Source organism: Dicentrarchus labrax, unplaced genomic scaffold, assembly GCF_905237075.1.
Source record: "Dicentrarchus labrax unplaced genomic scaffold, dlabrax2021, whole genome shotgun sequence".
Lineage (NCBI taxonomy): Eukaryota > Metazoa > Chordata > Actinopteri > Moronidae > Dicentrarchus > Dicentrarchus labrax.
Genome location: NW_026136703.1, coordinates 21763797 through 21791328, shown reverse-complemented (window position 1 = coordinate 21791328; position 27532 = coordinate 21763797). Strand labels below are relative to the sequence as shown.

Here is a 27532-nt window from a genome sequence, read left to right as displayed (position 1 = left end):
ATACAGCGGGAGAGCATTATAATGAGGTGTTGGTTATAGCAAAGTGGGAATACTCTTTCAAAACCCCAGTGGAGGATATATGCTTGTGGAGGCCTTACAACAAACGAACACGTTGATTAACTGTTATTTTTATAGTCTGAAATTACAGACTGTGCGTAAAGAGATCGCCATCCCTGTCAGGAGGGGCTGTAATTGGTTTGGATGAGCTGCTGGTTAAAAAGCGCGCTGATGACGCCGAGGAGGAGGTTCAACCAGCGAGACTTTCTCTTCTCCTTCTCCTGGTCGGTTTCCTGTTGGGGAGAGAGAGAGAGAGAGAGAGAGAGAGAGAGAGAGAGAGAGAGATTGTTTCCAGCCAGATAACCCTCCTCATATATACTGCAGCTCTTTTTCAGACTCATCTTCAAGTCAGAGCTCCGGAGAGAAACCAGCTGTCTGTCAGTCCTGCTGCGCCCTGCACGGTCCTTCCGCAAGGATCCACCGGTGCGTGAGGACTCCAAGAACCCGCTTTTAAAACCACTGAACGGGGGTGAGTAGTCTAATGATTACACCTGAATGACTGAGAAGGCTCCTTCGTTGTCTGATTTTCCTTTAAATTAGATGTTTTTAAGGGGAAAATGCTCTCTTTTTTTCACTTTTCTAACAGAAATATTTGTTAGAAGGGTTAATAAAAAAGTTTGTCTGACTGAATCATAGTTTACATTTACATTTTGTTTAATAGAAATAAAAGTAATCATCCAAAAAAAACACAAGAGGAGGTAAAAGCTCTTTGCTGAATGACATTAACATGTGGAATATAATAGATATACCATAGAGGATAATAATAGGTCTCTATGTTTAATAAAGTTACAATAAACCAAAACTTGTAGCCCACAGAGACACTTTTATGGAAATAAAATCAAAGGATACGGTCGATTTATTATTTATTCTCTGCAGAAATAGTCTAAATTTAGCCTAATAGTTTCTCCTTCAGGATCCATTAATGATAGACTGACCAGGTGCCAGTTGCAGACGTGCTCCACACACTGAACACAAGACACTGCTTGCCCTGCTGACTGATGAATAATTGTTAATTTGGTTGTAGAGCCCGAGGCTAAAGGCTTATGAGCTGGTACAATAAAAAGTAAGGGGATGCAGGAATCACACAAAGATTTCTTTTTACTCTGGGTTTCTCATAATATCTGTCAGACTAGACAATTCATGGATTAGAGAATTATCAATGTGAATTAAAGTAATTCATCCGTTAAAAAAACGCCAAATATCTGCTGGTTCCAGCCTCTATTCTTTAAGTATTCAAAGTATGTGTTGACTTTAAAGTGTCTGCAGTGTGTGTTCAGAGGATTTTTATTAGTGGGTGTTGCTGAGGATCAGTTTAGTTAAAACCATCATTCTTAATTTAAAGAGTTTCATTTAAAACCTGAAGATAACTGATATGACTCAATAATACAGTTAGGCCACAGTGCTGCTGGAATTATCAATGGGTTTGTTGATGGATATAAAAGGATTTGACAACACTTTTAACATTCAGTTTATCATTTAAAGTCATTTAAAGTCAAACATTTCAGCTCCAGTTTCTCAGATTTAAGCTTTTGCCAATTTTTTCTGTTTTGTATGGTTTTTAATTGGAGATTTTGGGCCATTAATCGGACAAACAAGCAATCTGAATCTGTCTTCTTGGGCTCTGGGAACTTGTAATGGTGTTTTTCACAATTTTATGGACTAAACAATTAATTGTTTAATGGGAAAAACAGTCAGCAGATAAATTGGTAATGGAAGCAGTCACTGGAGCGGCCCTAGTCATTTCCTTTACCTTTCCGTGTAACTGAGGAGTGAATGAGCGCTGCAGGCTCAGACAGAGGAGCCCAGATTATCACCACCCAGGTATGATGACACCATTAAGTTGCTCAATTTGGGGCTTTCGGTGCAGCGAGTGTTTGTGTTTGAGAGAGACAGATCAGACATGCTGACTGTCTGTCTTCTCTCCTCTCTGACATAATCAGTCCTCCTGACTTCTTGTCTGTTCGCTGTGGGGTGTTTGTGGCTGCAGGGAAACTCTCTTCACTGCAGGGGCATTCTGTCGTCATAGCGGACGGGGTCAGAGGTGGTTTGGCAGCTACAGCCAACCCCCTTCTTGCTCTCTCAAGGGGGCAAGGAACCCTCCATTTGCCCCGGAAAAAACAAACAAACAGCCTCTCAGCGTGCAACAAAGGAGACATTTTTAGCTCAGTTGAGCAATTAAGAGATGAGATAGCGGAGGGAAATGATAAGGCTGGTGTTTAAAGTGTTGGACATCTTACAAAAAGCTCTCTCCTTGTTTATCCTAAAATACATAAAAATACATGACATTTGGCCTTGTTATAGATGCTTGTGTTGTCTTTGTTGGTAAGCTATTTTCTCTATTGATCATTTAGTCCATAAAATGTCAGAAAATAATGAAAAATGTTCATCATTGTAACATCTTAAAGGTCCAGTGTGTAACATTGGGGAGGATGTATTGGCAGAAATTGAACATAATATTCATATTTTTTCATACACGCGTGGAAGGCGAGTGGTGTTGAGTTGGTTGCAATCTGCAGCTTCACCGCTAGATGTCACTAAATGCGTCACACTGGTCCTAAAATGTTTTGTTTTGTACGACCAACAATCCGAAACTCAAAGATATTCAGTTTACTTTCGTAGATGAGAAGGAAAATCAACATGTGTTACAGTTCGATACACCAAGGACACAGACTGTTTGCATTTTCGCTTAACGAATCAGAAAAGCAAAGAAGACTGATAAATTATAAAAACTGCTGCTGATTAATTGACTGATCATTTCAGCTCTAGATTACTTCCTTCTCTGGGAATTGAAAGAAAAATAATCCAGAATTTCCCTCTTCAAAACCTCTACGTAAACTCAGCAGCCAGGTCGGACTAACTAAAGCTCAAACTGACACACAAGGTTTTTATCAATGGATATAAACATTACTAACCAAACAAACAGATGCCGATCCAGCTGTTGAATATCTGCTGTGGTTGGTGGCTGCAAACCAAACCACAGGACATGCCGTTGCATCAGTGACTGTGTACGTTCAGCTTGATGATCTGCTTAAAGATCTCCAAGGAAATCATGACTACTGATTGATAACTGATTTATATACTAAACGCTGCAGGGGTTGTGTTTACTGCTGTTGGATCAGATAAGAAGAGGGTTTTGCTCAGTCTCTTCAGTCCTGTTATATGTGTTGGCCTGTATCTCATATCAATTACAGTTTCCGCTCTTGTTGTCCTGGCTTGCTTCCGGAAAAGTTGCTCAATGTGTAACAGCCTCTATTAGTCACAGTGACTAACTCTGGATGTCTCGTCTTTTTTTTCTTCTCCCAGGAAACAATGAAGATGCTGCTGCCTCTGGTAATCCTTCAGCTGCTCTTGGCTCCAGCACTCACGGTAAACTCCCATGAGGTTCCACTCAAAATGAATGCACACTAATAAGAAACAATGAAAGCTGCAGACAAAGTCACCACCAAAAACCTGAGATATCAAACCTAAGATGGTGCAGAGGGGATGGTCCAGAAAACATACATGTATAGTAGTATAATATGTTAGATTTGGTTGACAAAACAATCTCACTTCAAGCTCCATTTGGTTACTGTCTGGAGCTTTCAATCGTATCACACAACCTTCGTCCTTTGTTATGTAATTGTAGATGTTAAGATTTAAATTTTTCTGACCACTTCAGTGTTTAAAAGTCCAGTGTGCAACATTTAGGAGGATATTGACTATAGTATTCATAGATATGTTTTCATTAGTGTATAATCACCTGAATATAAGAGTTTTTTTTTTTTTTATTTTGCAGGCAATGTAGTTTCTCTTCTTCATGCTTGGCTAGATGCCACTAAATCCTGCACATTGGTCCTTTAAATATGCTTCAAATTAATTAATTTTAATTTAAATTCTTGACCTTTACAACTTTTGCTGTTTCTGAGGCCGAGAATGAACTTTGAAACTCAGTGAAATTTGGTTTGAAAGCGAAGTGAAATGTTACACTGTGATGTATAAACTGCTGTCTTGTGTGCAGGTGCCCGGTGTGGATCACTGGGACACGTGGGGTCCTTATGGAGAATGCAGCCGTAGCTGTGGCAGCGGCGTGACCTTGAGAACCAGACGCTGTATCACCCACAGGTATGTCTCCTGCCTTGATTTATCTGTTTCTAATGCACCTACATATCCATAAACATAGCTGTATAAACACACACACTGCACACGGACTCGCAGCCAGCCTGTCTTTGACAAACTCAGTCCATTGTGAGGCCCTGAATACACACACAGGGTTTTTTTTCCTGTGTGAATAAAGCTAATTGTGAGGTTCATGGGCACAGACTGTATCTTGATTTTAAAAGAATGCCTTGAAGTCACGAGGACGTGGGCTTGTCTTACATCCAAAGCAGACTGCAGGGAGGGGCCCTTTAACATTAAAAGGACTTCTCTTTGCTGGGTGTTGCCCGCTCACTGCTGAAGAGGATCAGATGGGGAGTGAATATTTCTATCTGCCCTTTTTAGGCTGAAAAAGATTTCAGAAGTGGTTTGAAAATAATCTTCTTCCCTTGCTGCATATGGTTTTTTAAAGTATCACATCTTTAAATATGGTTTTCAGTCCATTTTTAGGTTGGCTTATAAATCTTCTCTTTACGTCTGACTAAACAGGACAGAGTGAGGAGTGATAAAGTCATGCTCGCTTGTTGTTGCCAGCTTACACTGTAAATGCTCCGTTGGTAGCTCATATTGCTGGAATCCAGCCGGCATGTTGCCTCATGTAACACATAAAGCGATGAGTAGTTATGAGGTTGGAAGCGGTGTGTGTCTTATGTTGGTTCATCACAAAATATTCAGACCTTTTACTTAAGTGGAAGTGACATTAATGCAAAAATACTCCATTACAAGCAAAAATCCTGCATTCAAAACTTACTTAAGTGGCAGTATGAAGGTATGAGCAGCAAAATGTACTTTAAGTAACAAAAGAAAACTAGCCCCTGTGACTGATATATTGTCATATATGACATTGTTAGATTGTTAATACTGATCAATGTGTAGCAGCATTTTGTAGCTGGTTTGTCCTGTTGTTCCCAACGTACAGTAGGCGGCAGGTTCCTCCAGTGGGTCACAATAACTCTTTGGACCTTTCTTTAATCTTTGCTTTTTGTAAAATAAGTCTCAAACAGTCATTCAAATGAAACCATCTGAGATGTTAAAAGGACAATTCTTTGGTGGAACTGCTAACATCTCAGAGACATCTGAAATTGTGGCTCTAACTAGACACTTATTATTTAGAAAAGGTCAAAAAGTTTGGAAGACCATGGATTAAACTTTAAAAAAAGTATAATAAAAGCTTATATTATTTTTCTTAATGTAATATTCAAATCTGTAAAGTATTCCGTAACTACAGAGGGCAGATAAATTACCTTCTGAAATGTAGCAGGGCAGAAGTGTAAAGTAGCAAAAATACAAATACTCCATACTACAGTGCTTAAACCCACATTAATGCTGGGATTTCCTCTGAACAGTTAACAAGTTTTCTAACGATAAGTCATCTGTCATTCATCAGCTGCATTTTTTTGTGTTTACAGTATTTCTGGTCATAAAGTGTTTGTAGGTGTGTCTCTGTTATTAAGCAATAACTGTAAGGGGATCTGATAAAAAAAGGACAAGAAAGATGCCTACCAGGCAGAACATATAATGAGCTGTTTCTTTAACATGTCCAAACAGTTTTCTGATTCACCTTGTTTGATGTTTTTTTGTTGCCTTTATGTGAAGGAAAACTGTAGGAAATTTTAGTTTTTCACATTTACACAATAAGGAAAAACAGCCTGTGCAGAATAAAGTGAGCCCTGATAGATCTACTGTATGTAGGGTGTTTGACAGAGTGACCTGTCTATTGATGCTCCATTAGATGTCGGTTTCCAGCTTGTCCATGCAGTCAGTGAGTCTGTTTCCCCTCTTTAGCTCAATGACGAATAACAGTCTTGCCCACCGTTACCTAGAAGGATGAACTCTGTCATATCTTGTCTGCCAGGTTTGCCAGGATCACACCTTTAAATACTATGATTAGACAGCTGTTGACTCATTGTGTGCTTTACAGGAACTCCCATTTTGCCCAACATTCATTTTAGTATAAAATTCCCTGACCTCCTTCCAAATAGTTCTCACTTTAAAGTGCTGCAAGTGGGATTAAGCTTGTCATTTAGTCAGTCATGGTCTGTAATCTATTTTAATTTTGTGTGATCAATAAATTTGAGTGAATAACCATCACTTTTCCAATCTTTCTGTCATGTATCATTTTAAATGGAAAGTAATGTTTTTTTATGCTCCAAATGTTTATTTTTCATTCCCAGGTGAAAAGTTGAAGGCTGGATGTTGTCACTGAGCGTTTGGACATGTTTTAGTTTCAGTTCTGGCGTGCTGACAAGAGCGTGTCTTGTTTTTAGGCTTAAGGGCAGGTACTTTTGGAGGTGACTTAATCATGAGTTATCAGCATGGCTGGAAGGGAGGGAGGCAAAACAATCTGCTGTCTCATGGTTCACCGATGTTTGTGCGGGTTTTAGGCTCAACAGTGATGATGTTGAGGCTTCTCCGGCTGCTGAGAGCTTGTTTTTTTTTTTTAAAGGCACAGATTAAAGAGGAATGCCACTTAATGTCAGAGCTGAAACTTGTTATTTCTGCACTCGCAGACAGTCTGAGCTGTATTTGCATATATCCGCTGCAGCCTCACCTAGTCATTACCTGTTTCTGCATCACATAAAGTTTTAATGAAACTTCAGTCGGAGAAGATGCAAAAACAGTTTTTTTTACAGCACCGATAAAGCACTGAAAACACATATTTTTGGCTTTAAGGGTCACTACCCTGGTTTTACACCAGTTTACATGCAATGAGGAGTTCTATTCAGCAGTTCAGGATGTCATCTGTGGCTCCGGAGGTCTGGAAAAACGTAACCCTGCTAAAGTCATCAATGTTATCTCAGTTTGAGTTCAAGGCCCAGTGGGGAACATTTAGGATCCATTGTCAGAAATGGAATATAATATTCTATCATTTTAATTTGCGCATAATCACCTGAAAATATGAATTGTTGTGTTTTTGTTACCAAAGAATGAGCCAAGGGAGCAGGTCCTCTTCTATAGAGTCCACCATGTTGAACCGCCATGTTTCTACAGTAGCCCAGAACAGACAAACCAAACGCTGGCTCTAGATAGGGTCTTTTCTAGGCCACTGTTGTTTTTCCAATGTGCTTGGAAGTCAATCTGCAACTTCACTGCCACTAAATCCTTTAAGATTTTTAACAAGTCTGAGTTACAAACCGAAGATGTGGTGGCAGAGGGGAGATCTAATGAAAAATGCTTTCCTGTTGCATTATGAGAAATGTACGATCCAGTCGTTTTGGAGCTTTAAACGTCAGGTTATCTCGGCTTTGGCTACTTCTTGAACAGGTCACCTAATCCTAACCCTAAACCAAAACTAAATTAGTGGAGCATCCCTTTAAGAATGAGCGGCTTCATATATTACAGAAGTTTTAACTCACAAAGTTAAGACATCACTTTTCCTCTCCGTTCAGCTTTGAGAGAGACTACTTCATCCTTGTGCTTTAAGAAGATAATGTGGAAAATTCTGTCTCTACATCAGGTCAAGCATCAGGGTTCATCGATCTGCCAATAGCGTCTCATATTTATGCTTTATTTTTTACACACAGGACTGATGGAGGACACAACTGTGTGGGACCAGACAAGTCTTACCGCTCCTGCAACATCCAGGTGAACAAACTACAACGTTTTTCAAACTTGAGCTCTTTTTTTTAATGCTCTGTATTATTTCATAATCAGGGTCAGGCTTATAAACATGCTTATGCCTTTGATGAATCTATAACATATATTAGGACTTAAGACAACAATCATTAAAGTAAATTAACGTATCATCTGTAAATAAACCAGATATATTATATTTTACTATCTCTGTATAGGATGTTTGAAGTATTTCTGTTTAATTGTCCTTTGATCCCTCTGCTGCCTCCCATTGTTCCACTCAGGACTGTCCAGAGGGATCCAAGGATTTCCGTGAAGAGCAGTGCTCCCAGTTTGATGGGACTGACTTCCAGGGGAAGCGCTACAAGTGGCTCCCATACTATGGAGGTCAGAACGAAAGTAAAAGTAGCAAAAAAAACGGAGGTAAAATTGGGATGTGAATTGAGAGAGCTCACATTTATTCTAAAATCTCTGACAGCTGAGAACCCCTGTGAGCTGAACTGCATGCCAAGAGGAGAAAACTTTTACTATCGTCACCGCAGCACTGTGGTTGACGGTACACCCTGCCACCCTGGGCGGAGGGATGTTTGTGTGGATGGAGTCTGCAAGGTAAGCTGCACAGAAAATGAACACATCTGAGCTGAATCTGTTTCATTTTATGTAACAGGACAATAATTTAGTGAATCATCGCTTAAAAAACTGTCCAGAAAACAACGACCACCAAGGCTACCAACAACTGGCGGCATTTTGGTCTTTTGGAGCCAGAAGTGACCATATTTGGACATGAGAGTGGAGCTGGGGAGGAGTGAGGGGTGGATCTGACGCAAACGCTAAATTAGCAGCTAAAAACTCATTACAAGTCGGGGTCCTTTTCTCAAGGACTTCTATACAATCTGACCTTTTTTTGCAACCAGTGGAGTCGCCCCCTGCTGGCCATTAGAAATAATGCAGGTTTAAGGGACTTCCGAAGGCCAATTCTTTATACAGTCAATGTTCTTCAGATACAGTATTTGTTTCCTGTTAACTTTATTTGAGCCTCTCTACGTAACACAGAGTTAAGGTTACATTTAGGTTTATGATTCATTTTAGCCCTAAAATTTAAACAGCATGGCTTTTGAGCTTGCCAGAGGGGCAAACACTCCCAACATAAGTCTACTAGAAGTTCAAATTTAGCATCTTAAAAGAGATTTACGTGTCTTTAAAAGGATCCGATGGTATTATCCAGATAGATATCACGTCCTAATCGCAGGTTTAAATGGAGCTTTAAAGTGCAGTTTTATTGTCTAAAGTGACATCAGCTGTTTTGTGGCTAAAGGAGTAAGTTAACAATGTAAGCCAGTAGTGCATTTTACCCAGCATGCATTGCCATTGAAGGTTGTTTTCTGTCCTAATTTGCAAGGTTTTCTTTCCCCTACATGTATTGTTATTAATGACAGGATTAGTCCCTCCATTGAGTCAAATTCACAGGAATAAAATATCTCAGAGTTTAAGAGCGCACAAACTGCTGGTTTACAGCGTTATTTCATTAATGAGAGTGGACACAGTCAGAGGATTAGTTTCACTATGTGGTAATGTCAAACACTTCTTCTGCTCTCATTCTGTTCTCATGTAATTATCGCTGCAACTTTTTCCTCATGAAACACCTCCTCTATTTAACCTCTGTCATCGTGTCTTTATCACCTTCTCTGTGGGGAGCAGCTGTCCAAAACCCAAACTCCACTCTGAGAACAGGGTCTTATTTTTTACCCTTATTGTTGTTCCTTTACTTTTTTTAAACGTTCACATATTTAACCTCCAGCTGAAGGGTTTTGTTGCTTGGTTTTAGGATTACTACTTTCACAGAAACAGTGTGCTCCCACAGATTTAACATCTCTAACACCTTGTTAAATGTTAAATCAGGCTTTATATTGGTGTGGCCCCTGAACCGGCTATTCTGTGATTGGACTTCTGCCTTTTCGAGGGCTGCTGTGGTAGTGTTGACTCAGCACTTGTTGTTTTTTTTTTGTGCAAATTATATTTTTGTGCATATATTACTTGCTTGGTCACCTCCCTCCCTATAAAATGGGGTAAGTAGGGTAACACTGGTAAGTAAATGCAGAGGTGGAAGAAACTTTTACTCTGTAAACAAACTAACACAAGTAAAGATTTCACTAAAGTAAAAGTCAAAAAGTATTAACACCTAAATGTAGTTTTTGGGCAGAATGGTCCATTTCAGAGAGTTATATTAGTAAAACTCCAAATGGAGACGAATGCAAGAACACAACACACCGAATCATGGTTGAAGGTTTGGCAAACTGTTAGAAAGTTCTGCATCCAGCAAGGAACCGCTGATATCTGCAGCAGGAAACATAAGTGACACTGAAAAAGGACAATATCAGCTCCATATCTCTGCAAGGAAACATCACTGCAACTCTGGCACAAATCATACTTTTGCTTATGAAACGTTTCTCTACTTTTTCCTTCTCCAGCGTCTGGGCTGTGACAACATGTTGGAGTCTCCCCAGCAGGAAGACCCCTGCCTGCAGTGTGGGGGTAACGGACAGTCCTGCTACCCTGTCAAGAACAGCTTCTCTGTACGCAACCTGCCAACTGGTACGCTGCACACTTTTATCTTGGAGAACACACTACTAGATGTTTTCAATCATTTCATTTGTCACACCAGCAAATTTCCCACTTTATCACTGAGTTTGTAGCATTTTGTTTGCATGTGTGACAGGAGCTTTGTCTAATTTTTATCTCAGGCTACAACCAGATGTTCATCATCCCTGTTGGAGCCACCACCATCAGCATCAGGGAAACAGTGGCCACACGCAACTACCTTGGTGAGTTAGTGTTTTTTAGAAAAGGTAGACATAGTTTCTTCATAGTAGTTTGTTTGATTGCATTCTCTACATACACTGACTGTATCTTTTATGCACTGCCAGCTATCAAGAACCTGCGTGGTGAGTATTACCTCAATGGCCACTGGGTAATTGAGTTTTCTAGGGCGACACCCATTGCTGGAACCATGCTGTACTACCAGCGAGGAGCCGAGGGCGACAGCATCCCTGAAACCATCATCGGCCGCGGACCCACCACTGAACCCCTCGTTGTTGAGGTAAGATTGAACGCACACTGAGTTTTCATTCTTTTATTTATTTTCTTTGTCTGACAAATATTTAATTCCAAATCTCCCTCTTTTAAAAGAGAGAAAAATAATAAATATTGGACTTACATTTGGCAGATGGACATAAGCACCTTCTGTTGCTCAGTGCCTGCTGGATGTTTAAACTGCAGACTAACATTTTACTACATGAACTTACAAGGTGATAATATTGTAGTGTTGCATTCACAAAAGTTTGTTATTGCAGATTTAGATCAAATTTCTGCTGCGTTAGTATCCTGTAAATGATACAATGTACGTTACAGCTCACAATACAAAACACTGGAGCATTGCCATGTTAGGGTGGCACTAGACAGAGAGGTCATTGGGTTATTAAAAATCCAAAGGAGTCATCATTTTGGGAAGATTAATGTGTTTTACGCATTAATGATTCAACCTCTAGGGACCATGAATATCCAGAGTGCATTTCAGGGTAAACTATTAGTTAAAATAAGTTGTATAGAAGTGGTGTTAAAGGATTGTTCATTTTGTTAGAGGAAAGGTCGGAGGGTCGGAAAAACAGAAAGATTTCTCCTTCAAGGACCAGGAACCTGGCCTTAAGTCTAAATCTTTGTAAAGTGTAATCATTATGTACCATCTCCTCTCAGCTGATCAGCCAGGAGCCAAACCAAGGAGTGGAGTATGAATTTTATCTCCCTAATGGACGCTCCAGAGAGGGCTATTACTGGAGTTTTGGATCCTGGTCTGCCTGCAGCAGGGAATGTGGATCAGGTCAGAGTCTTAGAAAAATGCCAGAATACAGACAAAGCACTTGTTTAAAGCCTTTATTATCCTGCCTCTTGCACCGTTAAACATGCCATTCTCTCTTCCTTCGTTAGGCTACCAGTCTCGTTTGGTCTTCTGCACCATTGATAACGAGGCCTACCCAGACTATCTCTGTGCATCTCTGCCGAGGCCACAGACCAACCGCACATGCAACCCCCATCAATGCCCGCAGATTCGCAGGTAAACTAACTTCACTAGTGAAATGTGACATTACAGTACATTGGCAGGATTTTCTAAGGTCAGCAACATCCAGAGTTGATTTTTTTTCTATTATAAGTGAATCGAGTGAAAATGAACCCTTTTGCTGAAGTGCAAAAAAACCCAGCTTTTTGACTGTTGTTGGTGTGTTGTGACTGTCTGAAAGGATGGCGTACCTGTATCCACCACAGTTGTGGAGATCCTCAGAAAGACCCAGAGCCTATGTATTCAGGTAACCCAGGATCTGTGGTCGTAGTGAAGTTTTAGGTGACTACAAACACAGGGGGAGATCTAAATCATTAAAGGTCCAGTGTGTAACATGTAGGAGAATCTAATTGGCAAAAATAAAAAAATACGGCTCATTTATGATAACAAAAATGCAACAATTCCTATATTCAGGTGATTATACACGAGTGAAAACATACCTGTGAATATTATCTTCCATTCCTGCCAACAGATCCTCCTAAATGTTACACACTGGACCTTTAAGTTGTTATTTTTCTGAGCATGGACGATCGTTTTTAGTAGTCCCCCACATTGACACATGAAAAGTCTTTAGTAACTTGTTGCTAAAATGTGCCAAAAGATTCAAAAACGTAATAAATGTTGATTGAAACGTCTGTCAAGAACTCTCCCCCTTCAGATGTGTTTGACTCTAGCATCTGTGTTTTAGCGTGACGCCTGTTCCTCCATGAGGGGTGAGAACGAAGGCGTGGGGCAACTGTCCAGTTCAGAGATCTCCTTTCAACCTTCTAATGATCCTCATTTGTCTTGCACACACTTAACGCTCTCTCCGGGGAGACCTAGTGGTGATTTGATGCCAGATTTCCATCAAAGACCTCCTCTTCCTTTAACCTCCCAACCTGTGGCCCCTGTACCCGATCCCTGAGCTGGGCTGCTGCCTGATTGCTTTAGCAAACTGTAAAACTCTCTGTGCCTGTCTGTTAGTATAGCTGGTGTGTCGTGAGGTTAGAGGTCATCATGCGTGGGGGGGGGGAGGTGTCAGGGATTGTGTACATCTGAATTGGACGCAGCAGCAGTGGTGTGGCAGTAAAGAGCCGGGGCTTCAGTCAGTGACTCTCTGGTATTTCCTGCTTCTTTTCTTTGATGCCGCTGCTGCTTAGAAACCCGAGATGTTTATGAAGCTCGGGTGACGCTAACTGCACCCTCATTATTCCTCAATTGAAAGATATACTGCAGGGACGATCAGAAACGGTTAATTTCTCTGAGTTGTAAAGCAGTGCTAAAGTTGGGGCAGAAATCTGGGAGATAAAATGTGAGCTTGCAGGTCATAGTTTTTGTTTTCAGACCTGCTTTCGGTCTGCTTCTAGTAATCAGTGTCTATTTAAACTAACCAGGAGGTTAATAATATTTTGTGTCTTTCAGCCGGGAGCGACTTTTTGGTTCTTTAACGCTATAGTGTCCAAAAGATGCGTTGTTTTTAACACTAGTTGTTTAGTTGTTTGTTTTGTAGCTGTAAAACAATGCATCCTTTCATGCATGCATTTAATTTGAAGAGTTTCATTCCAAAACACTGATATGTGTCCAAACTAAAGACTGTTTTTCAATTATTCAATTATTATATCATTATTTCAATTAAAATATTGAAGGATAATATTCAGTTACTGTAGAAACTAATCAGTGAATCAATCTGTTGTAAATTAAAGTGGTAAATTATCATTTAAAGTTGTTTGTCAAGAAAAAAAAGAGATTATGTGGTTATTAGCTGGTTCCAGGTTCTCGAATTTTAGGAGTTGCTGCTTTTCTCTGTTTTGGAATTGTTTTAAATGAAATATCTTTTTTGTTTTTTGTCTGTCAATCTGGGAAAGAGTGATAGATAAAATGAAATAGATAAATAAACTGAATAAATGTTAATTAAGTAATAAATAAAACAATATGATATGTAACAATATAACAATACCAGAAATATATCATTACTTGACTAACTTAACAAGGTTAAGTTCCCATGTCCCTGGCCAAAATTAGAAAGTAGGGTTTCAATAGAAAACTCACCTAATTGATTGAAATATAACTCTCTGGAGTCTGATCTGTTATCTCTCTTGTCCCTTTGGTATCGCTTTTTAAATTTTGGAATGAAACTCTTCATTTTTCTCTGTACTACATCACAACTTTTCCTGACTGTCCTGTCTCTCCTCCCTCCCGGTGGGTTTCCCAGCTGGAGAACCGGTGAGTGGAACACCTGCTCAGTTACCTGCGGTGGAGGCTCTCAGGTGCGCACCGTGGAGTGCATCTCTCACGATGTTGCAGGCCCCCGCGTGGTAGAGGATGCCATCTGTGCCGCCTACACCGAGGCACCACCCTCTCTGCAGACCTGCAACATGCACAAGTGTGCAGAGTATCGTGCAACTAGATGGAGCGCGGTGAGTGAACTTCCAGACTGTCGGTGACCGCAGAGAGGTGAAACTGATTCAAATGAAACAAACAGTTAAGATTAATGAGCTATATCAAATTATGGTGTAAAATAAGCACTGTTCTGTATTTATACTTAGTACTACAATACTGCAGTTATTAGCACATTTATCTTGGCGTAACTGTTTGACTCTTGTATCCAACTGGAGTGAAAAATATTCAGCCTGCTGCAAAATAAAGAAACATTTGAATTTATTTATTAGTATGTGACTTCAGCTGGCTCTTTAACTCGAGCCTTTTGACTTGAAAATCCTAATACAAGCCCCCAAGCCCAAATATTAAAAAGTATGCCACATTTGTTACTGGGCACCAGTTGGAAAAAATGACACCAAAGATGGTCTAGTTTTGTCCGTTCTGTTGTAAGGGCTCATTATGACTTGTTTATGACTCGAAACGCGACGTTTAGGACGTATACTATAATATAAAAATGTTGCACAGTGCACAGTCTTGAGATGTATACTTGTGGCCTGCAAAACAATGACTTGGTCCCATCTTCTGACTATCAAGTGAAAGTGAAGTTAAGTGAAAAAAAAGATCCCTTACACCTTACAACAAATTGGACTTACAAGAAGGGCAATGAAACTCATTTATTTTGGCTTAAAAAGATCTTGTAAAATAGTTCCCCTACAAAGACCTTTAATTTTGTGTTGATTCAAAACAAAAGCAAGCAGCACTGCCTCATTGCATTGATTTCAAGGGGAATCTGACAAAGTTCGACCCGGTGGCAGCCATTAAGAATGACCATTTAGAAGTAGCCAATCTTCTCTGTTTCATAACCAGTTAAAAACTCCTTGTAGTGTGTTTAAGTAGCAGAAAGAATATCCTTCACTTCAGCTGAAAACAAGAGTCTTTGGAAATGTCTTCAAAACAGCAGTGAGGTGTTAATTGTTCAGGAGGTTTTCAAAGTTTATCTTGTACTTATATGAGGAAGAATAGATGCTTAGTGCTGTGACTCAAAGTTTTAGATGTAAAACCGAGATTACATGAGAATCCCAAACCGCTGCTAAGAAAAGTCCTATAAGCCTAAAGCACAGTTGGGATGTATTTGAGTGTACTGGGTAGAATTACAGACTCTTGAGAAACACAAGCTGCAGATTTTCATCCAGATTTGTCTTCATTTGTCTGATATTATTGTTTTAAATTAAGCTCGAATACGATTTTCCTCACCTTTTCTTACACTTTTTTCTACTGAAAATTATATCACAGAAAAATAACTTTAAGGCCTCAAGCATTCAAGCATACGACACGTACGCTTGAATCTGTCTTATAAAATCTGTGCCGCTGTGTTGGCAGTGCTCGGTGACGTGTGGTCCAGGTGAACAGACCAGAGAAATCACCTGTGTTGGTTCAGGAGGAATGAGGCTAGAGGAAACATCCTGCAGCACTTTGCTCCGCCCGCCTGCAGTCCGACCCTGTGAGATGGCGGCCTGCCTGAAACAGATCGACTGGCACGTCGGAGAGTGGGGACTGGTGAGAACAGCGAAAACACAAACAATACAGGGACAGTTACACCATTAATTTCCCTTCAGCTAGACAGTTTTCATTCATTATAATCTCCACTTTCCTCCAGTGCTCTAAGAGCTGTGGCTCCGGCTCGAGAGATAGACGAGTGATCTGCTCAGACCAAGAGAGGAACCTGTACCCTGTGGATCAATGTAACGCCCAAGCCAAACCCACCACAGTAGAGCGCTGCAACAGCCAGCCCTGCTACAGCCCACAATGTGAGCATATGCAAAATCCATCAATCAAACTTTATTTGCATAGCTTTCATACAGTTTAGTGTAGTGCCTTCGTTGTCAGCCTTTAGCAAGATAATTCCACCGCTCACCTACATTGTGCACTGAGCTCTCATTGTTTTGTTTGTGCCTCCTGCTCTTTGCGCAGTGGTTCCCAGCACTCAGGACCCACAAGGACACGACAACACGCAGACTGTTTTCCAGCCCTATGTGCCAGACCACGCAACAGGTTTGACTATCTCAATCTGATGATTAATGTCTTCTCCTGGCCACAGTGTCATCAATTTGTCTACAAAACTGAGGATGTGTTCACAGACAAAATGTTTTGTATACAAGATATAGATATACCATTTTAGCTACTATTAGTTACTCAGAAAGTCAAGAATAATGAAATAAACCACTGAGCAAAAACAATCTGACTGAGGTGCATGTTGGGGAATTTCTGTTAACGGATATTAACAAAGATTATTATATACAGTATAATACTATATAATAGATATAATACTATATCTTATCAAACTTAAAGGACCAGTGTGTGTTGGATTCAATGGCCTCTAGTGGTGAAGTTTCAGATTGCAGCCAACTGAACACAGCTCATCCTTCAAAGCGTGTAGGAGCAACTACGGTGGCCTCAAAACACACGAAAAATGTTTTTATGTTTAAGATGCATCAACTTATAGTTGATTTGTGCACCACGAATTCATGGTGGTTTATAATTTCATTTTTTTCCATTTGTAACTTTCTTTGCGAGCACTTTGTCATTTTTTGTCAGCTCTTTGTGTATTTTACTAGCTCATGTTTGCCAGTTCTTTGTAGCTAGCTGTTTGTCTTTCTTTGCTTGCTTGACAAAAAGACAAAGAAATTAACTATTCATCATTTCAGACCAAAAATCTAGTTATTAACAAGATATTCACATTTATAACCTTTCCCATTATTTGTACCAAAGAAAACAAACTGTAGGTGTGATGGCACCCTAATAATTGCTTCCCCTCAGTTCCCCGGCACCCCTCCCCTCCGCTGATATAACTCCTGTCACTTTGTGCCCATCAGCCCCTCCTTTTCCCCATCGAGCCCCTGTCCCAGCACTAATTATCCAGGCCTGATTGACATGTTTTCAGGGGTCCATGGGCACTCTCAGCCTGATTAAAATATTTTGGAAGCACTGAAGTGTGCAAGTGCTGGCGGTGGTGTTTTTTGGCATGTTCTGGCATTCTGCAGCGTCGTCCCAGTTGTCAGGAATTTCAAGTTTGAGGTCTTGTGTGTGTTCATTTCCTGTGAGATTGTTTATTCTGATTGCAAGAACTACATGTCCCAATTTATTCTCCACGTCCTCCCCCCCCAAGCTTTGTAGCTTGGTAATGTTTTATTGGTTAATTCTATTTGTTTTGTAGCAGTTCTTTCCGTATTTGCATTCTTTTGTGTTTCAGCTTCCTGTGTGGCCTCAAGCACAATAGCTTAGACTCTATTGTGAATTTCTAAAGCAATGTGTGAGCTTCTCTGTCGCTTTGTGTAGTCTTGTCTGTTTAAAACACCATGAACTGTGGGGTCTAGTCCACATGTGTGAATTCTCCCATTGCTTGGTTTCATCTTAGTTCGCAGGCCAGACACGGATCCGACCCAGACGAACACAGTCCATGACCCTCACAGCTCTGTCCTGGCCCTCCACTGCAGCCAGTCCTATTATGGCTGCTGCCCAGATGGACGCACTTCAGCCGGGGGCCCCCAGGGTCTGGGCTGCCCACAGATCCAAGCTCCCACTGCTTCCCAGCCATCCTGCATTCAGACCAGGTATCCAGCTCCAACCTGTCATTACACTGTGGTTGAGGTTACGTATGGAGTCTTTTTAGGAGCCTTTGTCTGGCTGTCACTTTTATAGCTGTGTGACCGCTCTAACCAGAGATTGTTTGGCATTATGCATGACCACCATAACTACCACTCAGTGACCTCACTGAGGCTATGGTTTTCTTAGAAATGTCAAATTTGCACATTTCTGTTATTTTTGGCGCAAACTTTCAGTACAAAGTGTTTTATTGTTTGTACTTTCTCTGTTCTTGTTCTGTGTGTCAGTTATGGCTGCTGCCAAGATGGAGTGACGGCTGCTCAGGGCCCCAATAAGGAGGGCTGTGTGGAGTATGTGGCCCTTGCACCCACTGTAAGCAAACATACATGAAATTATTAATTTCTTTCACACGTTTTGTGACTAGGAAAAACTCTTCTACTGTGGTGAGAATGTACTGACCAGTTTGACCATAAAAACGATGTTTGCTTATGTATCGTCTGCCCAGAAAGAGACCGTATAAAACAGCTATAATTCTGATCTGTCATATCATGTTTGCTCAGGTTCCTTCTCTTCCCACTGAGAATGCAGTACAGTGCCGTACCACCACCTACGGCTGCTGTTACGACCGCACCACACCTGCAGGAGGACCCAACGGGGAGAGCTGCCCCAACCCACCCAACCACAGTAAGAGACTGAGAGGTTACAAATATGTTATTACACATGAATCTCAGGTTCTTTGTTCTTTAAACCTCCTGTTTTTGAAGTGACTTCTTGGTCACAATTCATCCTGAGAACAATAATTCCCATGTGCATCTGTCCAGTCTTTTTTTGGTTGGCCACCGTTACGCTCCATTGCCAGTGATTGAGGTCTGTGCTCACAGGAAATGGTGTAAGCAGGAGAAAATATACAATTTCAACACTTTTCCTGCCCCAAATTTGGGTTGGGTTGTAGTCTTGGCCATGCCAAGGAAACTTAGTTGATTATAATCAAAGATGTGGCACTAGATAGCTGTTTAGAGTCAGGTCATGGGCTTAGATCCAGTTTCTATTTGTTCAAAGCTTAATGAGGAAGTTTTCAATGCTTGGATACACAGAGTGAGAATTCAAGGTCTCCTTGCTAGCTTTTTCCTTCAGTGTTCACTGTTCAGGTGTTTTTTTCCCCAGGAACTGAATTATGTGCAGAGGTCTCCTCTTCTCTAAAACAAACCGACCCAGTGATTTAAAAACTCTGAATAAAGCAGTTTTACCTTAAAAATCAGTGTCCCTCCGACACTGTTTGGCAGACAAAGGAGGGGCTGCAAGATGACCTGCTGCTAACGTTAGCTCAGCCTGTCTCTCTGAAATCTACGATCCAGATGTCCAGTAACTGTAATTTTCATCAGCTTCCTCCGGGGTAAAAACAACCAATATCTAAACATGTGTATCATAAAAATGTGGCTTAAAACTGGATGAAAAGTTCATGACAGCTTCTGGCAGACAGCCACAACGCAGACGGATATGATAACATTGACGGGCGACTGGTGAAACGCACCATTACCTGAAAAAATGACCCTGGATTTAAACATTGTTGGAAACATTTGGGATAATATAAGACACACAACTCAACAAAATATGTTGACGTACAGCCTGTGTGTCTGTAACATTTCCTGTTCTGTTTCCTTGTTGCAGTTGAGCGCTCCATCTGCTCCCTGCCTCGTGCTGCCGGCTCCTGCAGCAGCTGGACACCACGCTACCACTATGATGTCATCACCTCCAGGTGTGTGCACTTCTGGTACGGAGGTTGCCACGGCAACAGCAACAACTTCATGAACCGGGCCGAGTGCCAGAGGGCGTGCCAGGTTGCTGCCCCGAGCCAGCAGGGCCCGGGATCGGTCGCTCCCGCCGGAGGGCCGACTCCTAGGAGAGAACCCACAGCTGGAAGGACCGCATCAGGAGCAGGCACCGCATCTGGAGGAGGAGCTAGAGCAGGGGGATCCACCTCTGGAGGGTCAACAGGTGGAGGGTCACGCAACATGGGGAGGATTTTCACAGTCCAAGGAGGTTCCACCAGCGGCACCAGCAGACAGGCCACGAGTGCGGCCACACATGCCCACAGAGCTAGAGTCCATCTGCGGCCCCGCCGGCCTTCCCCTGCTACTGCTGCACAGCACACCGGCCCAGCAGCGAGGTAAGACCCCGAGGACCCAGGGAGCACGACGAAAAGCTCACTCCCTGCCCCAGCCCCACCTCGGCTGGCCTCATAATGCTGTTAACAGCCTTCTTACCCCTGGTGAAGGAGCCCCAATGTAGGGCTAAAGAGTCTGAAGGAGATTGACAGACAAATCATGTGCATCATTCACTCCCCCCCAAAATATGACAATGAAGTTGATGTTAAAGTTGTTTATCATTGTGTACAAATATTCAGACCGTGTATGGTCCTACAAAGTCCTACAGGACAAATATATATAGAGACTAGTTCCAGAATTTTAAATAATACAACAAAAAGTCAAAACATTAAGACACCAGTTCACACAATCTGACTGACTGACAATCTGAAACACTGATTAATTACTAATGAAACATCTGTAATTGTAAGACAGAAGAGAAATCAATTCAAAGGCTAAATAAGTAATCAATCTTGGCTTATTTTCCAAGCTTTTAGCTAATTAAAGAGTAACTTAACACCTCCAGAAAATATCTGCTTCTCAACTGCTGCAGTGATGTAGGAGTGTACTTCGGGGTGTGTCAGTACATCATGACATCACTGTTGGGTGTGGTAGCTGTAACCTGTAACAAAGAGAGCAGTATAACAGCCTGGTGTTAAGTTACTCTTTAAAGACATTATGTCAAGCAACCACTCCCATTTATTCTTGTCTGTACAACAGAATATTTCATGTATTCTTTATTTTATGCAACATGCTTTTTACAGTGTGTATCATTCTTGTGATGCTAATATAATCTAAACACTCGCTTTGTAAAATACACCACAGCTACGCTACTGTACGTCTAGCTCCACAGACTCTCACGCTTTCCTAAGCAGCAACACCTTGTTTCCCCCTTTAACCTCGACAAAATGTCTGGAGAAGTTGAACCTCACAGCGACCGTAAATGGACAGCTCCTACTGTTTAATGCTTCTGGGACTTTTCACTGTCTGTTGTGCTTATTTGTGCCTGCTACCTCACCGTGTCAGTCGCCACCACCTTTGGGCTTTGTGTTGTCACCTTGATGTCATTAGATCCAACTAATAAAGGTTCTGCTGTGATGCTTCATCTGTCGTTGTACGTGTGTAGTCACTAAACCTCGTGTGTCTTTACATTTGTGTAGTTGTGTGTATTTAGCTACATTATAGGCTTAGGGGGGGACATTGCTAGTCAACGTCTTTGCTGGGTTTTTTTTCTGGTGTTTGTGTGTCATCATCATCATCATCATCATCATCATCACCTTTGATCTTTAACAATTTATAACACACAGAATTAGTTGTTTTGTGGGTGAAGGTTTTCATTGTTTGTCTCGTCACCTTTCATGTTGCATGGGCCATTTGTGTGCCAAAGCTGGGTTTCTTTTTCTTTTTCTCCCCTGAGCTGTCTCTGATAAACTTCTGAAGCCAGGTTGTGGGCAACCTTTATGCTTGCTTTGGTGACTACTAATAAAAGTACCAACAGTAGAGCATAAAGTGACTCTTTCACTCTCTTCCTCCCTTTAATCTTCTCTTTCTTTGTTTTCCAACTTTCTCCTGATCCTCCTTCCTTCTTTCCTTCCTTTCCTTCCTTTCTTCTATCCTCGTATCCCCTCCTGTGTCCTCAGTTTGACGCTGGGAGGAGTGACCATCGATAAGACTGACCCCTCTACAGTGGAAGCTTTAGTGGGCCAGACAGTTGTGATGCCGTGCAGAGTCAGCCCGCCGCCGTCCTCCACTGTCACTGTGGAGTGGAGAAGAGATGGCATCCCTCTGTCTACTCACAGGTCAGTGGAAGCACACGCACTCACACACAGTGACTTAATACAGATCAAATTTTGCTTTCTGTCAATGTTTGTGATTATTCTCTACCTCTTTACTTGTGTTTTCTTTAGGCATCACCAGCAGCCAAATGGCTCCCTGCTGGTCGGTCCTCTCACTAAGTCAGACTCTGGTTGGTTTTTGTGCCTGGCTACTCGTGAACAGGAGAGAGACCACCGCTACATTTATCTGTCTGTCACAGGTAATGCAGCTGCTGTTATTTCCTAATTTTGATGATTTAATTACTTTTTCCTTTTAAATTATTGTTGGATTTTTTAGCCATGTTAGCAGTGTGGCTATATAGGGTTGACAATGTCGGTCTGTCTGTCAGTTGGACCACAACTTTAATCCAATATTGCAAAAAAAAGGATAATTTTAAAGTTTTGTACAGACATTCATGGTCCCCAGAGGATGAATCCTACTGACTTTTCCACTAGAGTCACCATGAGGTTGATATTGGTGGGTAATATTTAAATATCGAATAAACTACGGGATGGATTGCCATGAAATTTGGTACAGATATTCAGGGTACCCAGAGGATGAACTAATACTTTGGTGATCCCTTGACTTTTCTTCTAGCGCCACCATCAGGGCAAGATTTTTATTGTTTTTTCTTGCCAAAATATCGGCAAAACTGATAACAGAATTTTTTCATTTCAGTCTACAAATTCCAAACACTGATGCACTGATATGAACATAAGATAGAAGAGTGTAGAGTTCCCGGTAAACTCCACATTGTATATCTTTCCTCTCTAAGAAAGCTTTTGAGAAAAAACTTTCACCCGATGTGAAATCGGCTAATTGGGGCCAGATTCGGTCAAATCCTTAATTTTAATTCGGATTTGACCGACTTCAACCCCAATTAGTCCGTCACACGTAAATCCAGGAGATCGGGGTAAGGACCTGATGTCATATATGATGTCAGAGGTTGTATCAGAACATGCTGACCTTGAAACAGTTAGGCATGATATGTTAATGTGACATTGTGTGAGTGAGTTATGACAGGAGCATTCATCCAATCGCGTGTGTGTGTGTGTCTCACAGAGGGATCGTCTCCACTGACTCCCACCTCATTGCCCAGAGATGGACCTTTCCCCCGGTAAGAACAACTCACTGAAAATGGTCTCTTCCATACAATATAAGAGAAATTGAAGATTATAAATGCAAAACACCTGAAGGAGTTGACAAACCTGTGTGAAGGTGTAAATGGATGAAACAATCACTGACATCAGCTCTCTGTTCCTGTAACTATCAGGTTCAGTATTGAGCGATCAAGCTCCTCTTTGCTGGAAATGCGATCAGGACAAACTGCCAGACTTCCCTGCCAGATTGTCCCTCCGTCAGCGGCTCAGTCTGTCAATATTCAGTGGACTAAAGATGGACAGACCCTCAGTAACTCCAGGTAATTGTCAAAATGCTCTGCTTTCTTTATGTTCAGTATATCTGATTGTGAAGTCCAGAGAAAAGCAAAAGTGTTTTTTTGTGGTGTGCAAGGTATTTTATTTGGCAAAATTATCTTGTAACCAGAAAAATTACAATTAACTTGTAATATATAAACACAAACCTTAAATAACTCTGGTCGGGCTTCAATTAAATGACAAAAAGTTAATTATAATAACAGAGTAATAACACTTCAACAGTAAATCAGATTTTAGATGCAGTTATAATCCTTAAAGATCCTCTGTCAATTAAGTGCAATAGTTCAATAAACAAGATGAAAATTCTCGAAATTATATCTACTCCCCCTCCCTCCATCAAGAATTTCAGAATGTATAAAAAAATATGCAAGTAATTGATCTTTCAAAAGTTTGCTAGTTTACTTATTAAAAAGCACAAGATGTCTCCTGCTTCACTGTAAAGTCCATTCTCAGTGTGTGTGTGTGTGTGTGTGTGTGTGTGTGTGTGTGTGTGTGGCACTGCTGGCTTCAGGTTTCCACGTCACATTTGTTTAAGTTGGACCAGGATTGACCTGCAGACTAGTTGGGATGTCAGAAATCTTACATGTGTTAAACACAGATTTTTAAATTGAGCACAGAGACTCTTTCCCCCCCTCAGCAGATGGAATCCATCCATCCTTGTGTCAAACTCTGCACATACATCATTCTGCACACTGAAGGTCAAACATAGGTAACAGTGTGCAGGGGACTACTAAAGCACTCCGTTTTTAATCCATGCAGCTTGTTAAAGATCCCCGCCAGATGTGTATTAAGACATACAAATAGTGAGCTTGGAACAATAATGTGTGCCTGAATATGGACCATATGATAGAGAATATGATGTATTGCTGTAGATTAAACTACCTAACAGACCGTCCCGTTTCATCTGATTCATGGGAATCCAACCGAATCCCACCTGGTGGCACTATATAGAAATAGCCACTCTTCTTTGATGATCTTGTTTGTTTCTGTAGGTCATATAGAGGCATCAGTATTAAATTGAGACTGTTAAAATACTCTTTGTTGTATGTTTAATTAAGGTGTTTTCATAATGTGTTCTTGCTACTGAAAGTAAAGGATCTGAATACTGAATACTGAATACTGAATACTGAATACTGCGGTGTTGCAGGTATATCAAACATTCAGACGGCACGCTGATCGTCGGCCCTCTGAAGTCTACAGACTCTGGTGTTTACACATGCACAGCCTCCACTCAGCAGCAGCTGGAGCAGAGACAGCTGCAGCTCAGAGTCCAAAGTGAGTTTTAATCATGTCTTCGCCATCACACTAAACACGCAGATGTTAACATGCTTGTTAGTACTGTATGTTCATTATAATTGCCACAGATGTGCTGTAATTTCACCGAATCACCAGCAGAGGTCAATATATCTGAGTGTAGTGTTTGAGGTTTGATTCCTCCGGGGTATATTCAGAATAATTCAGTGTGAGTTTATGAAGTATTTTCAAAAGTATTTTTAGGGTGAAATAAACCACCTTTTTGTGGTTTTATTGTCCAGCGGACCTGAAGATCACTACAGCTCCCAATAACATCCAGGTGTCTGAAGGCAGCACTGCTCTGCTGCCCTGTGTGGTGTCAGGAGACAATGTCAATATAGGCTGGTCCAGGTAATGATCTACATTATAAAGCTCAAGTGTTTATCCTAGTAGACCCAAGAATATTCAGCCCAGTGAGGAACTGCACCTACAGTACAGAGTCTGGTTTAGACAGCTAACAACAGTAAAAGTTACACAAATAAAAACAATTATACTTTTTAAAGGAGAGCAGGTACATTTAAATGTTTTTTATTCAGGTGATATTTGTCTTTCAAAATGAAAAAGTAAATGGGAAGTTAACTTATCTCTTTGTCTTTTAAATAACATTTCAAATATCTTCATACACATTTACATGATCAGTTAGATAGGAAAAGCTTGAATTATATAGTGTTCTGTGGAGTTACTCGATAAGAAAATGTTTTATAATAACATTATAAGATAAAAACAACCACTATGCTGTTGTTTTACATATAGAAATATGACTTTTATGAGGTAGAAGTTATTTATCTTTAGTTCTGTTTGATTTCTCTACATATGTTAATATTATTTAATACTATTTCTAAGTGACAACTCAAAGCATCCATCAAACACCAGGAGTAAAAGAAGTTACGCAAAGCTCACAGGGCCTTAACTGGCTTTCACTTTCTCCTCTTTTACTATAGGAATGGTGTACCGGTGCGTCCAGACGGTCGTAACATCCTGACGTCTTCTGACGGCAGCCTGATCTTGAATAACGTGAAGCCTTCAGATGAGGGCACTTACACCTGTAACGCTTACACCGGCATCTACTCTGTGAGTGCCACGGCTGAAGTTAGAGTCACTAAAGACACACAACAAGGTGAGAATAACAGTCTAACTCAGCCGTCCTGATGTTTTTATTTGCAGCAGATTCACCTTGATGCCGTCCTATGATCATTTTTCTCTTACTTTGGTTTATCAGAAAGGAGAAAAACTGTTTAAAGTCTGATTTTGACATCAGCAGCACTAAGTTTGGAACCAAAAATTGGTACTAAATAAGGCCGAGGTCTGATAATCATCTGAATTGCCATTTTGTTTCACTTCATTATTCTGACTGCTACAATTTAAATCACAGAAGAAAAATTGGCAGCAATTTAGAAGTTTTCTGAGGCTGATGTTTTAACAGATGTTGGAACAAAAAAACAAATCATTTCCAGGCATTACAACAAATAAAAACTTAATCTGTGCCGTGCAGGTGAACAAACAACACTAAACTGCCATTATGATTCACTTGAAGAACACCACACAACGTTCTGTGTGCTGAACTGATTTTATGAGGCACAAAAACACTAAATGGGACTGTCTTTCAACCCCGCTGTTGCAGGTGTTGATTTGCCGCCAGAATGCGTGGACCAGCCCGATCTTGCCAACTGCGAGCTGATAGTTTACGCCCGACTCTGCTCTAACTCGTACTACTCCAGTTTCTGCTGTGCCAGCTGTACCCGGCATTCACAGAAGAACGACAGGTTTGGTCGGCTAGGCTGAAGCCGCAGAGGGTTTAAAAACTCTGGGATGGGGTGGGAGAGGGGAGAGGGAAGAGGGGAGAGGGGAGAGGGGAAAGGGGAGAGGGGAGTGTTTCAGACATTGAAGTTGTTTTTAACCATCCAACTTCTGCAATTGCCAAAAGGACATTCATATCTGACCCCGGCTGTGCAGAATCACAATTCAAGAATTCCATGAAAAAGGGACCGATTGCTGTAGCTGTAGTTAAATCTGTCAACCGGGAGTTTTGCAGAGTGTGAACACTTTGTTCAGGGAGTCTGTTTGTACACTGCTACATTAAACACTGAATTATGGAAACATTAAATAGGAGCCTCAAAATGAAATGTACCATGTAAACCTGTAAAGTTTGAATGTGATAAAGTCAAACTCTGCCACGTCTTTAACATAAGTTATTTACTCACTGGACCTACTGTACGTGTTCTCTGTTTTCTAGAGAATTATGATGGATTTACTTTGAGGTTTTTAAATCCAGTAAACCTTTCACATGTGAAATTATTACCATCTCCTCTGTGCTGTTTTGACCACTGCTCTTTTTTAATCTATATTTTGGCATTTCACTGATAAAGGGTTGTATTTTCTCTTTGCATTGTTTATTTTTATGTAATTATTTTAAAATAAAAACAATATTTTGATAAAAAAAAAAAGCTCCTGGTGGTTTGAATGAGTGAATCCTGCATGACTTGCTGTTCCAGTTTGTACCACAAGGGGTCACTTCTTCTGTGTCAAATATTAATGTCATAATCATCATTTACTCTTTTAACATGTTGCTTCAAAAAATTAAGTATGCACTTCTCGAGGCACCACTGCACAACTGCATGTAGTGTCAGAAAACAATCACCATGAAATAACCCTGAACACTAAAATGATAAATTATATTTTAGTTTTTTAACACATACATATCAACATTATCACTGTCAAACCTAAATCATGTATGCTGTGTATAGACATTTATACATGCATCTATTGTACATAAGCAACTACTGCATGTCTCTAAAATATTCTTTGTATTCTTCTTTACAATTTACAGAAACAATTTCACTTGTAAATAGACATTGTATGTTATTGGTCATTGTTGATTTTTACAAATATTTATTTATACAGCTTTTTTTTCAACAATTTGTATGTACATAATCAATCAATCAATCAATAAATAAATAAATCAGTCGACTACACACAAACAACCCCCCATGCACACATGCATTATTGTG

The 27532-nt window shown here is 40.7% G+C and overlaps 1 protein-coding gene across 1 annotated transcript; it reads left to right on the top strand.

Annotated features, from left to right (window-relative positions):
• Window positions 1-244: 244 nt before the first annotated feature.
• paplna (papilin a, proteoglycan-like sulfated glycoprotein) lies at window positions 245-27484 on the top strand. Its single transcript, XM_051393696.1, has 27 exons — window positions 245-526; window positions 3361-3423; window positions 4055-4158; window positions 7716-7776; window positions 8049-8151; window positions 8243-8373; window positions 10233-10356; window positions 10506-10586; window positions 10689-10861; window positions 11515-11638; window positions 11746-11872; window positions 14067-14271; window positions 15614-15790; window positions 15891-16041; window positions 16205-16285; window positions 17649-17844; window positions 18124-18208; window positions 18397-18520; window positions 19505-20003; window positions 21621-21779; window positions 21888-22015; window positions 22858-22912; window positions 23069-23215; window positions 24379-24506; window positions 24767-24875; window positions 25466-25641; window positions 26146-27484. Exons 2-27 carry the CDS (start codon window positions 3367-3369, stop codon window positions 26304-26306), a joined length of 3666 nt encoding a protein of 1221 aa, XP_051249656.1. The 5' UTR covers window positions 245-526; window positions 3361-3366; the 3' UTR covers window positions 26307-27484.
• Window positions 27485-27532: the final 48 nt, after the last annotated feature.